General features: G+C 33.0%; 1 protein-coding gene across 1 annotated transcript in view; it reads right to left on the bottom strand.

The window, feature by feature from the left end:
- The window catches only part of LOC148609451 (dynein axonemal assembly factor 3-like), a 37,761-nt gene that overhangs the window by 11,969 nt on the left and 8,092 nt on the right, over positions 1-17,700 (bottom strand). Inside the window, exons 11-13 of the mRNA XM_088542812.1 lie at positions 16,390-16,501; positions 14,222-14,317; positions 12,845-12,959 (exon numbers count right to left, since the gene is read on the bottom strand). Coding sequence (XP_088398938.1) covers positions 12,845-12,959; positions 14,222-14,317; positions 16,390-16,501 — 323 coding nt within the window. The remainder of the gene's footprint in view (positions 1-12,844; positions 12,960-14,221; positions 14,318-16,389; positions 16,502-17,700) is intronic.

Genomic DNA, 17,700 nt, shown 5'->3' with positions numbered 1-17,700 from the left:
AAACATAAAGTGGTCTACACATATCAAATGTACATTGAAAACAATAAGAAGTGGTTTCAAAACTAAAACTGTCACTCCAGATCAATTTAAACCAGACCTCTACAGAGCTTGTTCAAGTGTGATTGTGTCCGATATTAAAAGTTAGCCTTTATTTGGGTTTTGAAGGATGAAAGATCTGAAACAAATGTAAAATAATGTAAGGTTCTAAGCTTATCAGGTACATAAGCAGACAGTCAGCTGTATTTTTCCAGTTTTTCTACAAAACATTTCATTTTTGAAACCTTATAGTGTATGCGGAAGTCTAAAATTAGGTGTTTTTGAGAATCACAAGGTATATACATGTAGTGACTTACATTAGATGCATGAATATCAATGGAATGAATATATTAGGTTTTTTTTCACATTATTTATATTATTTACTAGCAAATACAAAAGATTCAGACCAATAAAACACATATCTGTGATTTTATAGATCCTAAGACAAGGCTGTGAAAACCCCTGATTTTGCCATATTTCATTGACTGGGTTCATAAAAATTACACTAAATTGTCAGATTTCTGCCTAAACCTTGTTCATAAAGTATGTTTTTTGTTGATTTGATGTTCCTAGTGTATAGTTAGAGGAGAAAAACTCAAAGCTGTACAATATTTTCCCCACAGGTTTATATTTCATACCTAGCACCTTAGCAAAAGTGCAATTTCAATGGAAAATCCCATAGAAACCATATTTTTTATTTTAATTTCAGAAAATAGAGAATAAAGGGCCAAAATCTTATTATTTCATGTAGATTTACTGAATTCTTGAAAATAAACACCAAATTACCCCCAGCAAATACTAGCAAATACAATTTCTGATACCCTGGCAACCCCCTTATTAGGCACGAGACCGCAATTAATTTTCAAGTGCATTTCAATATACACATTTGAGCAGATTAAAAAAATTCCACCGGTGCAAACTGAATAAAACTTCTCTGGCCTAAAGATATGTACAAACAGGATTTTATATATCAATTGTAGAAAATTTTACCATCATTTTCTGAAATTAATACATATAATTCGGAGATGGGGTAAACATGACAAATGAACTGAGTTAAAAGTCCTAAATTTTAACCTTCTTCCACTGAACCAAATCACAACTTTTAGTCAGAATTGATTAATGAAAAAAAATCCCAAGTAATTTTAACCTATTTTCTACCAATTAGAGGCAAAACTTCAGCAAATAAGTTTCCAGTAAAAATATGAAAAAATGTGGAAGGTACCTACTACCAAAGTTGGAACTATATTCGTATACAATGAAAACCAAGGGGAATTAATTGTGTTCTCGTACCAGATATATTGAGGTCAATTATGGGCACATAAGTGTAAAATCAGTCAATCATAATTATGAAACAAATTGCTGTACATGTAATTAATTGTTGATAGGTAGATGGACAAAAACAGTAATAAAGCCCATTTATACCTGTTATATCAACTCTGTACAATTATAAGTTATTTGCTGTCTACGAAAGGTTTATTGGGCCAAAGTCTCCCTTCAAGACACAAATTTCCCCTTCTATGAATGTTCAGCTTGAAACCATAAAAAACAGGGTTTTTTTTTGTTAAAGTTCAAACACAAACGAAAAAACAGTATCCTCAAAGAAAACATTTAGCATGTACATAAGTTAAAGCCTGGATTGTTATGGTATGACTGATAGAGAATTAAACAAACAGGTTTATAAAATATTTGGGCCCTCAGGCTAATAATAATTAACATCTTACAAATTAGCTAGAACCTCTTCTATAAATTGAACAATAAAAATAGTTCAAAAACATATTAAAACAAACTACAGATAAGTACAAGGGCACTTTGTAATCAAGTTTTATACACCCTTCTTTTGAAAATGGCCAAGGTAAATATTCTATAAGATATGCAAACAATCTGAAGGATATGAGAATCAGGTGACTATTTCATTGAGCTTTCACTAATCAAGTTGAGATATAATAAATATACTTTATATATTATAATCATATAATTCACAACTTCTGAATTAAAAATGCCTCCTTGAAATAAGATGTACACCTAGAACTAATATTTGAACCAGTAAATGTTTAATGTGTGTTGTGTTCTTTATCAAGTTCAGTCAGTTGTCCCTGTCTTCTTTCTGGACTGTCAGGTAAGGTCATTTAGGCCAAAAAATAATAAAAAGTTTGTTTCCTGTTACCCTACCTACCATAGTTTTTTTGTGTCTACCCTTAACATTTTATGGCCATTTCGGCTCATGCACAGTTAAAGTCTTGATTGGTTTGTTTTCCCATTAATTCAATGTAATTTTTTTTTTTAAATAAAATAATATCACTACCTACCTTCTCTATTTTATCTTGGTGTTAGCAGGAAATGAAACTATTATGTTTTGGTCTTAGCCGAAGTGAAATAATTAAAAAAACGATTTGAATACTATTTTCAATAAATAATATTGTGACAAAAAGTATTTCCAAAATAATTTCAACAAACTCCACATAACAGCATTATTATACCCCATGTAATGTTGTATAGTATAATAGTTACTGACTGTCCACCATCACCATGTAGATGACTGGATAGGTTACTGACTGTCCACCATCACCATGTAGATGACTGGACAGGTTATTGACTGTCCACCATCACCATGTAGATGACTGGACAGGACCAACATCATGAAAACATTAACTGATGTTACATTTACCTTGGACTCAATTTGAAATTAAATCAGTCTGAGGAATGTTTATAGTTTTTCATAAAGTCACATTTGCATAACCCAGGCGGGTAACCAAGGAAAGATGTACCGGTAAATGGCACCCCTAGCCCCCCCCCCCCCAAAAAAAAAAAAAAAAAACCAAAAAAAAACAATTTTTTTTTAAATCTGGAAAACAAAATTTGTGTATTATGTTCTTGCCATGCTAGGCTCTGCCTACAATTCTATTTAGGTCATCATAACCTGAAATCTTTTATCCCTCCTGTAACCAGTTTATGGACAAGTTACATTTCTTCACAAATCTCTTTATTGGAATTTTTAAGTACAATTCTTTGATACTTATGTCACTGAACTTGACAGTTTGTCAATATCACTGTAACTTTTATTTACACAAGACTATATTTTTTAATAAACCATTTAAGCAATGTTTTTTTTTCAATCTGGAATTATTTTGCATCTTCGAAAAATAAGTTACAATATTAAATTTTTGACTGTCTCCTACTAAGCAATTTTATGCAGGGAAACAATCAAGATAGACAATCTAACATTAATTACAGAATACTTAATAATAAGTCCATTTGGAACCATAAAAATAGTTAACACAATTGTACAAAACCAGCTAAAAAATCAATTTAAAAAGTATGGTAGATATGTAGAAACTTAGGCACAAACCACGAAAAATCTGTGGATAAAAAAACTATGCTGAAAAAACCAAAAAGGTTACACAACAAAACAAAAAGAGCTCATAAGTACACCGAACAAGAAAAAAACAAGAAAGAGGACAAAGCAAACCACAGAGCAGATTCTTGATTTGGGAAAGGAATACAAAAAAACAGGATTGAAGTGTCCCCATGAAAGATGCTGCAATAAAAGATTTGTAACAAAGTAATTGATGTTTACAAGGTGTGTCAGACAGATGGACAGACAGACAACCAATCAGTTTTTCCAAGTCCCTGTCTCACATTGACAGTGTTCTAGGATTCCCCTTTCCTGTCACCAAGTGAAATGGAGAACCAATTTGGAACTTTCCACGGAAAGTTAGAATTCCTAGAACACTGATTGAGGTGGGAGACAATAACAATTGAACTAAAACAAAAGAAAGTGTATGCTGAGATGAAAAATACACTAATACAAAGAAGAAAAAGAAGTATGCCGCTATGTAAAATATTGGTAAGTCTTAGTTAAAAAGTGAACTCTTATGATAATGATAGCTGACAAACAAAAGTTGAATCTGAGCAGAATACTTGTAAGGAAAAAAGCTGCGAGACAAAAAAAAAGTAAAACAATGTACAACCAAGAGCTAAAACATTTCAAAATGGACCAATATCTTATACTTTTACATAGACTTGTACCATACCAAACCTTTTCGTGGACATCTGCCATAACTAAACTCTTACATGGACCTATACCATACCAATATAAACATGGAAGATGTGGTATGATTGCCAATGAGACAGTCATCCACCTAAGCCAAGCAACAAACAATTAAATTTCTACAGGCCACCACACAGTCTCCAATGTTGGGCAATTCCCATACCATAAAGCAAGCTGTAAAAGGTTGTACAAATACCATAACAAAACTCTTACATGGACCTGTACCATACCAAGCCTATCACATGGACATTTACAAATACCATAACAAAACTCTTACATGGACCTGTACCATACCAAACCTATCACATGGACATTTACAAATACCATAACAAAACTTTTACATGGACCTGTGCCATACCAAACCTATCACATGGATATCTACCACAACAAAGCTCTTACATGGAACTGTGCGATACCAAATCTATCACATGGATATCTACCATAACAAAACTCTTACATGGACCTGTGTCATACCAAACCTATCACATGGACATTTACAAATACCATAACAAAACTCTTACCTGGACCTGTACCATACCTAACCTTTCAAATGGACATCTACAATGTACTAAAATAAAACTCTTACGTGGACCCGTATCATACCAAACCTTTCACATGGACATCTACCATTTCAAAACTTTTACATGTGTCAGAGTCATATAAAACTTTATCATAGACCTATTGCCAGACCAAAACTTCAAGAGACCCTTAATGGTTTCTTGGTAGTTTTCTTGATAGTGGAAAAAATTGTGGTTCAATACAAGCCAGGTCATATAAAGGACTTTAAAATTGGGTAGTCACTGCTTCTCTGACAAGGAACAAAAGTAAAGTGGTTGGCTGACAATCAGACTAATGTTTACATCATGTTGGAAAACATAAAGATGTGGGCTGCTGCTTCTGTGAGCTACCGCATTAATATTTCAACTTAGTATGTCCTACTACTACAAAGCAGGAACTGTTTATTTGATCAAATGTTCTAATCCAGCATGAGATATCTGCCAAAGAATGTAAAATCAAGTCACCAAAACTTTAATATAGATTTGTTCTTCCAAATTTGAATTACCAAAATTTTAACATGGGTCCATATCAAATCAAAATTTTTACATGGAGCTCTGCAATACCAAAGCCCTAACATGGGCCTACACTGTACCAATTCTTTAACACAGACCCATTTAAATAACCAACTTTTACAAGGGTCCATACCCAAAGAAAATTTTTACTTGAATCCATTCCCTACCTGACAATGACCCTGCCAAAACTTTACATGGACTCATACCCTACCAAAACTTTAAAGGTATTTCATATACAGGTACTTAACCAAGATCTTGGGTCTGGTTCCATTGTCAAAGAGAAACCTGTCACAGACTGGGCTATATTTCTGTAGGTCGAAGTCATTATATCCTTCATAAGCCTATTCAGTGTGAGTGTCCTCTCTTCAGTTCACAACTTCATAAATAGGTCATTATATTGACAGGTGAATAAAAACAAGTTCAAAATACAGTTCAGAGTAATCATGGGGTGTAAAGGAAACAAAAATCAAGGTCACACAAGATTATTCTACATTTTGACAAACAGCTTTTCCCAAGGTCATTTTAGTGTCCAATTTAACATTAAGAAGTAAGACAAGGTCATATTGAAATACTAGCTGGTAACAATTAGACTTATTTACAAGGCCTATATCTTTTTGTATGAGAATTTGCACTTTGTACACTCAATGAAAAAATGGAACCTTTACAATACAATGCACATAATCCACACAGCACAGGTGCATGATTTACACCAAATATTTGCACATGATGAAAGTTCTGTACTAAACATGTCATCTTTTGATAAATATCTAAATGTTTGACTTGAAAGGAATATGAGTATTTTATTAAACTTGTAATCATAGGGTCGATAAATAGCATTCAAATTATATACAACATCTAATATCAATACTTGAACATTTATAATAATAAGGTTAATTTTCAACCTTCAATATGAACAAATTATGACAATGACATCCACATACATGTCCACTGGTCAAGGACATTATAACAATTTATCTGACCTTATACTGTACTGAATCTCTGGTAAATGTTTTAACTATATCAGCAGGTGTTAAATTTTCACAGGTGCAAATACATTGAAGCTGATATAAAGAGACTTCCAAATGAAGTCTGGTTTTAGTTTATATAGGGGCCTTTCTGATGATGTCAGTTTTTGACAGGTTCAATAAATTCCAATGACTTTCAGAAAATGTCTGGTTTAGACAGGTTTTATTTATTTCAGGCTACTCTCAGATGGCATCTGGTTCAGACAGGTTTTATTTACTTCAAGCTACTCTCAGAAGATGTCTGGTTCAGACAGGTTTTATTTACTTCAGGCTACTCTCAGAAGATGTCTGGTGTAGACAGATTTTATTTACTTCAGGCTACTCTCTGAAGATGTCTGGTGTAGACAGGTTTTATTTACTTCAGGCTACTCTCTGAAGATGTCTGGTTTAGGCAGCTTTTATTTACTTCAGGCTACTCTCAGAAGATGTCTGGTTTAGACAGGTTTTATTTACTTCAGGCTACTGTCAGATGATGTCTGGTTTGGAAAATTTTATTTACTTCAGGCTACTCTCAGAAGATGTCTGGTTCAGACAGGTTTTATTTACTTCAGGCTACTCTCTGAAGATGTCTGGTGTAGACAGGTTTTATTTACTTCAGGCTACGCTCTGAAGATGTCTGGTTTAGGCAGTTTTTATTTACTTCAGGCTACTCTCAGAAGATGTCTGGTTTAGACAGGTTTTATTTACTTCAGGCTACTCTCTGAAGATGTCTGGTGTAGACAGGTTTTATTTACTTCAGGCTACTCTCTGAAGATGTCTGGTTTAGGCAGTTTTTATTTACTTCAGGCTACTCTCAGAAGATGTCTGGTTTAGACAGGTTTTATTTACTTCAGGCTACTCTTAGAAGATGTCTGGTTTGGAAAAGTTTATTTACTTCAGGCTACTCTCAGAAGATGTCTGGTTCAGACAGGTTTTATTTACTTCAGGCTACTCAGATGTCTGGTTTGGACAGGTTTTATTTACTTCAGGCTACCCTCAGATGATGTCTACTTTAGACAGGTTTTAGTTACCTCAGGCTACTCTCAGATGATGTCTATTTTAGACAGGTTTTATTTACTCCCGGCTACTCTCAAATGGTATCTGGTTAAGACAGGTTTTATTTACTTCAGGCTACTCTCAGATGGTATTTGGTTTAGACTGTGGTTTTATTTGATTCAGTGGACTTTCAGATCATGCACTGTTTCAACTTTTCCTCAATTTAGGATGTTTAGACTGTTCATTAATTTAGGATAATTCAGTTCAGACAGATTTCTCAGAAGCAGATGAAGATAAGGCATTTTTCAGACAAAGTATGGTCTAAAGTACTACATTAAAATGATAATGAGATAAGGGGATGATGTAGATTACCCCTCACTGTTGTCTCCATTGATGTTAGATAATGAGGATGATTGTGAATAACCCTGACTGTTGTCTCCATTGATGTTAGATAATGGGATGATGTAGATTAACCCTGACTGTTGTATTCATTGATGTTAGATAATGGGATGATGTAGATTAACCCTGACTGTTGTATTCATTGATGTTAGATAATGGGATGATGTAGATTAACCCTGACTGTTGTATTCATTGATGTTAGATAATGGGATGATGTAGATTAACCCTGACTGTTGTATTCATCGATGTTAGATAATGGGATGATGTAGGTTAACCCTGACTGTTGTCTCCATTGATGTTAGATAATGGGATGATGTAGATTAACCCTGACTGTTGTCTCCATTGATGTTAGATAATGAGGATGATTGTGAATAACCCTGACTGTTGTCTCCATTGATGTTAGATAATGGGATGATGTAGATTAACCCTGACTGTTGTATTCATTGATGTTAGATAATGGGATGATGTAGGTTAACCCTGACTGTTGTCTCCATTGATGTTAGATAATGGGATGATGTAGATTAACCCTGACTGTTGTATTCAATGCTGTTAGGTAATGGGATGATGTAGATTAACCCTCACTGTTGTCTCTATTGATGTTAGATAATGGAATGATTGTGAATAACCCTGACTGTTGTCTCCATTGATGTTAGATAATGAGGATGATGTAGATTAACCCTGACTGTTGTATTCATTGATGTTAGATAATGGGATGATGTAGATTAACCCTGACTGTTGTATTCATTGATGTTAGATAATGGGATGATGTAGATTAACCCTGACTGTTGTATTCATCGATGTTAGATAATGGGATGATGTAGGTTAACCCTGACTGTTGTCTCCATTGATGTTAGATAATGGGATGATGTAGATTAACCCTGACTGTTGTATTCATTGCTGTTTAGATAATGGGATGATGTAGATTAACCCTGACTGTTGTATTCATTGATGTTAGATAATGGGATGATGTAGATTAACCTTGACTGTTGTATTCATTGATGTTAGATAATGGGATGATGTAGATTAACCCTGACTGTTGTATTCATTGCTGTTTAGATAATGGGATAATGTAGATTAACCCTGACTGTTGTATTCATTGATGTTAGATAATGGGATGATGTAGATTAACCCTGACTGTTGTCTCCATTTACGTTAGATAATGGGATGATGTAGATTAACCCTGACTGTTGTATTCATTACTGTTAGATAATGGGATGATTTTACTTTTACTGAAATTATCCTAAAATCAGAAAAAAAAATACTTGTTTTCTGTCCCTTGGTGCCCCTTATTCTTACTTGGCTCAAGTCACAACAATAAAATTAAAAGCAGTCTTTCCTTTGTGATATGACACCTTGTAATTCAATTTCATAGGGATCTATACACTTTTACTCGTTATTGTCAAGACATATGAAAAATGCTGGTCTTAAGCCATTTTTATACGTCTTATCCCCCAAATCAGTCCTAGCCTTTCTTTGGTGGTACGGCACCTTACAATACAATTGCAAAGAGATCCATTCTATTATCTGGACATAAGGGAAATGCTTATTTGTGGCCGCTTATTTAAAAAAAATGTTCAAGTCTTAAACCCTAAAATCAAAAACAGTTGTGGTATAAAATATTGTGGAACAATATCACAGACATTCATATGCTTTTACTGGAGTTATATACTGTAAACTGTGAATTTTTTTGCAGCATTTTATCTTCCCTATTTTCGCACCAAGACCCGTAACGCAATTATTAAACTGTCACAAATATTTTCTTCAAAGAACTTTATAATACAGTTTGATGAAAGATCACAAATTTGAAACTGCCCAAAAACAGATTGATAGCAGAAATCATGATAAAAAGATAGCGGGGAAGTTTCCCTGTTTACAGTAGTCAAATTCTATGAAATGCTTGTTTTTGGCTCCTCTTTGGCTTCTAATTCTAAAACAGTAAGGGCTATAACCCTCAAAATCAATCCAACTTGCTTTTGTGATTTGGAACCCTGCTATAAAATTTAATTAAGATCTTATATTCCAGTCACTGCACAAAAACCCAAGTGTCTACAGACGATGACAACACAGACAATGACTACGCAGACAATAGCATCATACCATTCTACAACTGCAATTTCTTTTACCGTAGTATAACAAAATATTATTATTAAAACAACAAACAAAGAGTCTTTCAATATACCCCATCAAATGGCACTTTGTTTGGGGTAAAAAAATTAAATTGAACCCATATAATAACTTCTTTGTCAACAGGCCATAAGTTCTATCACAATATGTAAATAAGCTAGGAAATATTACTGGTACTAACTCTGTCATTATCTTATTACAAACTTTTGAATATATAAAACCCCAAAACATTGACAGTACAGAACTCTAAGATTGATCTAGGAGTCATCAAAACACATCATTGATATCAAGTTGATCAAAATGTATATATAGATGAAAGACACCAAACAGACACCTATTCTTTAATGCTAAGTTGAAGGGAATAGTTCACTTCTGACACGTTTTGGTAATGATCACTATGTGTACACTATGTCATACATGCAATGTAACAGATGACATCAGATTTGTTCACAGAGGCTCCTTTGGCCTTGGTTTGAAAGAGATCATATAGGCTGAAAACAGTATAAAGGCCTAACACATATATAAATACTTATATCAAAATAGAGGCTCTAAAATCACCTGGAGAATCATAATCTTTTAGATGTATCATTTGGAACAAAAGTTTCAACAATTAAAACGTGCTATATTTATATCGCGCCTGCTATCCATTGCGACATCTGAGCATCACAAAAATTGAATCATTTGTAAAGAACAGTGAGGTCATCATCCCTATAGTTTCAAAACTTTGGCACCTGAGGTTTCAGAGCAGCAAATCTTTAAAAATGAAAGCACCAAAAAGCAAAAAGTAACATAAAAAAGGACAGTAACTCCAAGAAAGTTTAAAGATATTCACGAAAATATTTCCATGGTCAGATTAAAATGTGCTGAATATTTTAACCCAAGTCAGAAATCTTTTTCATTAAACACTTTTTGAAAAAAATAAATGTTTAATGACAGCCATGTTTTTCACAGATAAAAAATCCAATATTTCAGTGCACAATACCGAAAGGAACAAAGTTTGGTAAAAATCTGTATTATGGTTTCACAGAAAAAGATTTTAAAAATAATAGAAAAGAGCAAAAAAACTTCAAAAAAGGGCACATTCCTTGGGTCAACAGAATTTAACAAAAATTTCACCATGGACAGAATACATCTTGCTGGACACATTTATTGATTTAAGAAATTGTTTAAAAAAACTGTTGTCCCCACCTCTTAAGTCTATTTTTAGTCACAGCGTCCATTGTGTCAATGGATCAAAGATCCCAACACCAGTACTTTGCATGATACCCTAAGGAATATTCATACCAACTTTGGTTTCAATTGGTCTGATAATTTCCGAGAAGATTATTTTAGAAATAATATCAAGAAAATAGCAAAAATGTGAAAATTTATTTTTCTAAAAAATAAAAGGGCATGATGGAGAATGAATCTCTTTAAGCTAAGCACTATACTTAAAAGTTAACAACCGAAACATGCAAAATAATGGTAAAAATGAAATGAAAGGGGGATCAACTCTAAAGATAGATCTAATTAAACTGAAGAACCTAAGAAGTTCAAGTTTTCTTCTACCTGTAACAGTTTTTGAAATAAAGGCAAAAAAATTGATGACAGCCCGTTACGGTCTATAGCCAATTTTTAGTAACAGTGACCATGTTTGTCAACAGATAACAAATCCCTACATCAGTTCTTAACAGAATACCCTAAGGAACATTCATACCATGGTCTAGAAGTGTCAGAAGTGGACAATGAGAATGATGTACGCCAAGTGATGGCAATAGCTCACATCGCCCTTTGGTCAAGGTGAGCTAAAAATAGCAACATACAAATAGACAGCGAAACTTTAAAAGACATGTTTCAACTTAGGTTATCTTCTTAACTACACCATTTTTTTTACCTATACAACTGAATGAAAACATTCATCAATTGTACAAATAATAAAAGTGATCAAGGGGAGGTAACTTAAAATCATTTGACTAAAATCTCTGTCAATCCTTTTTTAAATGTATGTGAGTATTAGTCTTTTATATCATCATCTGAACTTTATTTTGACAATTTCCCTTTTTTTGTTTTTTTTGGTTTTTTATATTTTTTCAGCGACTGAAAATACTGAATATTTGTATTCCCTTCTCTCACTGCAGATATGAGCTTTAATTTAAATTTCTTGATTTCAGTGCTCAAACAAAAGAGCTCAATTTCAATTCAAATCTTTATCTATAGCCAAGTAAAATTATACCTTTGCTTCCTGTTACCTGACCAACACATGTCTTGACCCCTCAACTGACTTTTTTTTCTAGTTAACAAACATCAAAAAGTACCACCAAACGACTGGACATTTTACAGATAATAGTCAATATTTGTTTCCGGTCAGTCCAGGTGGTTAATAAAATGTTTTTGAAGTTTTCTCTGGAAATTGGGAAAAAAATAAGTAAATAAAATAAAATAAAACTGTCAAGTACTTTTTTTTTAAGTCTCCCTCAAAAAGAACATCTAATCCAACTTTTCTGCAATACAGTCTGTGCATAAGAAATATCTATATTCACTAGAACATTTGCAGCATCAATGAAGCTGAATGTTAAAAATCAAACATTTATTTGGTTTAGTCAACAAATGTATATATGAAAAAAAAATGAATATTGAACATCTTGTCGTACTACCAGTAAGTATGCCCCCACTCATGAAACAGGAAGCTGATATTGTACAGTGACCAAAATCACTTACGACATATGCCCAATCTATAGAAAGTCACAAACCAAATTTGAAATAAATCCATTCATTGGAAGCCAATATAATTGTGATGAAATTTGGTCATATGGACAGGGGAAATGGTGAAAGGATGGATGGACAAAGTGATTCTAATATAACACCCATTTGTTCAGTGGGAGTATAATATTGGCCACAAAGAAAAAAAAGACCCACGCATGATCTATTGATGCATAGGATTACAAAGGAGAACAAGCCCATATGAGATACACGAGTCAGATATCCAGAAATCAGTAGCTCCAGGATAGCAATATAGACCAAGTGGACAAAACTGCAGTTTTCAATGGGACATGGGTTTTCTACAAGTGCTGAAAACAAATCCCTTATATGAATTTACAATATTATATATTTACTAAATATGATAATTGGATTTGAAGGTCCATGAACAAAATGTAACAGAGAATTGACAGACCAACAGACAGACTTACCTATTTGAGAAGTATATTATGTCAAATAAGTTTTTATATTTGCTCTTCCTTGGCAGGTCAGACACAGAATTCATGGGTAAAAAAATTATTTTCACATCTTCTATGGGTATGGATTCTAAAAATAAGAATAAAACAGTGATAATGATTGATACTTAAGTGCTGAGGTACTCTTAGTCCCAAACGTCTACTTGCAAAATTCATATATAATTAAGAAAAGTGGGGATTAATAGGCCATCAGCAGGGTAAATACCTTCAATCATGTATCAATATATTAATTGGGAAACAATAATCTAAGATTCATGTATATGCATTGAATTATTGTAAAACTTTTAATTTGATATCACACAGATGAAAATTTAACAAGAAAACATTAACTGTGACTGTACTTATAATTGTGGGTATCAATTTTCGTGATTAAGGGGAAAAGCAAAATTTGTGCATTCTTGAAATCACGGTTTTGATGATCCTGTCATACAATTTAAAGTAAATAATCCTTTTTGTTGTTAATCAAATTTCATGGTTTACATTACCGACAAAATCCACGAAAATCACATTATAAGTTTTAAAAAATAGTCAAAAATTTTTATTTTATCAAAGTTCTATTTCATTTATTATTATTATATAGATATATAGCAGTGTTACTGAATGTTCCCAGGGTAAACATTTTCCATAATTCACACAGAGAAATAAATTTGGTAATTTCACTCTCACACTTTCTCCCGCCAAACATCACAGATTTTGATGTCAATCTGCCATTCACAGAATTTAAAATTCATGTTGAAAATATCAATGAATTATGAAGAAAATCTATATAATAAACAGGATAATCAATTGGTTATCGTGAATAACCAAAATATGATCACTAGTGCCATGAACACTTGAGGATTTAACTCATGCGCGAACCAAGTTCTGCACTCTCGTTACATCTAAGCATTCTTCAGCACTCATGGTAATATTTTGGTTATTCACTGTTTCCAAGTAATTATCCTTTTATGAATTTTTTTCTTCAAATAATTGATAAACAACATGCAGTAACTATATTGAAAAGCCCCAGAATAGGACAAATAACCAGTTCACATTATTACAATTTTGTATTTTCATCAAAGTTCAATTTTTTTTTAACCTATTAAAGAAAGAAGAGGCACAACCAGGTCAATGAAATTCTTCATGAAAACTATTTTTCCCAGTAAAACCTGAAGTTTTGATAATATTTAAAGCATTGTTACATTTTACAATACTAAACATTCAGATCAAACTTTAAGTGTAAAAACCATCTTTAGTGCTAAAAGTATAGTGCCTTTATATTAAGAATTTGTTATTATAGAATATAGTGTTAGTCATTGTTGAATCACCTTCAAAGTACAAAGTAATAGATACCATATTGATCTTTAGATGAACTGGGTTCAGGTTTATCTTCAGTCTCTAAAGATGTGCTCTCCTCATTTAATTCAGACTCTTCTTCTTCTATTATCTCTAGAATACATGTATAAATAAATTCATGAATCAAGTAAGAAAACAGCTCAAAATCAAAACAAAATTGATTGATTGATCACTAAAACACCCTTAGTCTGTGCCTACAGCAATAACCTGCTGAAAAAATGAGAAGACATACCAGCGTGACTTTGTTGATGCCAAAAAACATGTTTGGTATTATAAAATAAACTATAGGAGAATTGATATGATGAATATGTCAGAGACAGCAACCACACTGGGATGAAAAATGTCAGCTTAAGGCCACCCATGGGTTTTCAATGAACGATGAGGAAATGTGAAGTATATCTTCCATTATATAAAAAAATGGGTCAAAGTCTGAAATGGCATGGTTGCCGTAAACAGGAAGTTAAAGTGTGACATACCTGAAATCCCATCCAACAATATGGAATCCCATACTAAAGTTGTGTACCAATTATCTAGTGGCTTCGAATTATAGTTGCTGAGAAAATGTTACAAAAATATTTTCCCTGCTTGCCACCTACATGCTCACCTGATTAACACTCACCACTCTATGAGCCAATCTGCACAAGTGCAACCCAGTCATTAATCAAACTCTACTAATCTTGAAGGGTGTAAAATAGAAAGATCATCTTTTGTATCTTTTTGGAAAACTGGTATTAGTCAAAATAGGGAATAACTAACACACCTGTAGAATTTATGGAACAATGATTTTTGGTTACTAAAAAATGTCTACTTTTATTTAAGTGTTTACTATTTGACAATTACTGCAAAGCAGAAAATTTTCAACAAAAAAGGGGGTAGAGTGCTTCAATTTTAAAATTTTGTTATGACGTATCTTAAACTTTCAATAGATTAGTAACATGTCAGATATTTTAATTGCTTTGAATTTTATTAAACATTTACATCATACTCTTTCTTAAGTCCATTACGTAATTTGAATTGTTTCAAGTTTTTATTATTTTAAAAGAAAATTGCTATCCCTACCCTAATAAAAATTAGCAAAATTTTGAAAAATAACTTTTTCAATTGTAACTGTAGTCTTAATGAAAGCTAAATCTAAACTTTTTTGTGATGAAAAGCTTACAAACGATTTATTTATTCATTTTGTTTGTACAATTTGCAAAAAGTGTTTATTGATTTTTGACAGAGAAGGAAAAAATAGGCAATTTGGGATTTTTTTCTAGATTTTACTATTTTTAATGTTCATATTGTTTTTGGCAAATTTAGGAACTAAAGTGTATATATAAAACTATTGTATAAATGTATGCTGTAGTTTTTATCAGTTCATTATGAATAGTTATTACCATTTTTTACAGATTTTCTACGTTTAATATCAAATTTCGAATACTTTCAGAGTACGAAACAAAAATTGAGTTAAAAATAATATTTTGTTCTGTAATTTTTTTTCTTCAATTTTCTAAGTCCTCTAAGCTCCACTGACTGAAAGGCTCTGAACTGAACTACAGCTCTACTGACTGACATGCTCTTAACTGAACTTCACCTCAACTGACTGACAAGCTCTGGACTGAACTTCTGCTCCACTGACTGACAGGCTCTGAATTGAACTTTAGGATGAGAGCAACTCCTCAAACAAATGAACGTATGGACTGACCAAAACTATAGATCTGTGAGCAATGATCCTTAAATTGATACCCCATGCTCCAATGTCAAAGAACAACAAAGTCCATGCTTTGCTTTGTGAGACCTCAAAAAATATACAATCAAAATTCCACATCTTCAATATCTAATTAAGATTCTGTGAAAATTTCATTGCATTCTATTTCAGTGGTGTAGTAAGGGATGCGTATAAGAGTAGGATACCCCTCTGTATAACAGAAGTATAGACATACTTATTACTATATACTTCTACTTTGAATGGGGGTATAATTATGGTTATTTGTCTCACTAAGTGATCAAGAATTGTTGTCATGTGGCACAGTACCTCTCTTTTGAAAGTTCCTTTTTCCCCTGACATCTTGCAATTTTCTAAAATTCACTACCATTCTGGTAAAAAAATTTTCCTTCTTACTGATTATGGATGTAAATTGACATAATTAGAAGGGTAGCTACAATGTCATAGTTATATATACCTGTTAGAGTAGCTTGTTTAGGCTCCTCAGCTTCTGGTGGAATATATTTCTCTTTATTGATAATTTCATGAAGCAGTGACAGTAAATTGTATTCTGATACATGCCATGACATCTGTAAATGAAACCCAAAAATTCTTAGGAACGATTATTGAGGGATAATGAATAACAGCGTTTAAATGTCCCCTGCAAAAAAAGTGCCAAAAACTTTAAAGTCAATGAAATTTTCTAAGCCCAAGGGTGTTAAACCCCAATAATCAATCAATAAATCTAAGGGCCATAACTTCTGTAAAAATCATTCAACTACAACTTAAGTTGAACTTAATCTGTAACTTCTCATAGTAAGACTACATACAAATGATAAAATCAATTGGTAAAAGCATTACCAAAAAAAGTGTGGAAAACTGTAAATTCAAGTGAAATTTTCTAAGTCCAAGGGCCATAACTTCCGTAAAAATCATTCAACCGTAACAAAAGTCGAACTTATCTGTAACTCTTCATAATAAGGCCATACACCAAAAATAAGCTTATTTGGTAAAAGCATTACAAAACAAATGCAGAAAACATGGACGGACGGATGGACACACGGCATTTCCAGACAATATTATATGGATAGCAGTGTTTTATCGAATGTTCCCAGTGTAATAAATTTTGATAATTCACAATGTGAAATAAATTCTGTAATTTCACTCTCACTCTTTCTCCCGCAAAAACATCACAACTTTGATATCAATCTGTCAATTACAGAATTTAAAATTCATACTGAAAATGTCAATAAATTATGAGGAAAATCTAAAAAATAAACAGGATAATCAATTGGTTATCGTGAATAACTAAAATATTATAACTCGTGCCAAGTAAATCTAGGTGTTCTTTGGCACTCGTGATAATATTTTAGTTATTCACTCTTTCCAATTAATTATCCTATTGATATACATATATATAGGAAGTAGACCTTTTTAGTAAAATAATTTCTAATTTTTGAAAGGCCCCGTGCAAGTCCGGGTAGCAAAAGAATAAGCCTGCAGCAGCACTACGCTTGTCATAAAAGTTAACTAAATAGTGCTCAGAACCCTAGCCGGGGGCTAGGGTGCTCTGCCCAAAGAGCAATTGGGTTGTGTGCCCCAGGTGGTGGAATGGGGTACTCCTGGTGTGTTAAATGCTGGGGTTGTCAGGCTATAATACGGAAAACCTGACCGCAAACCATAGTGGTGCACCGTGTTGGGAAAGATACTACGTTCCTCGCACGTTAAAGAACCCTACTGTGGTATTCTCCCGGAGTAGGAACCATAGGGCCCTGCCAAAGGAGGCCAA

The sequence above is a fragment of the Perna viridis genome, chromosome 8 (genome assembly GCF_037379345.1).
Source record: "Perna viridis isolate PV_CMFRI_1.1 ecotype Kerala chromosome 8, ASM3737934v1, whole genome shotgun sequence".
NCBI lineage: Eukaryota > Metazoa > Mollusca > Bivalvia > Mytilida > Mytilidae > Perna > Perna viridis.
The sequence above is the reverse complement of the archived record's forward strand: the minus strand, read 5'-3'. Positions and strand labels throughout refer to the sequence as shown.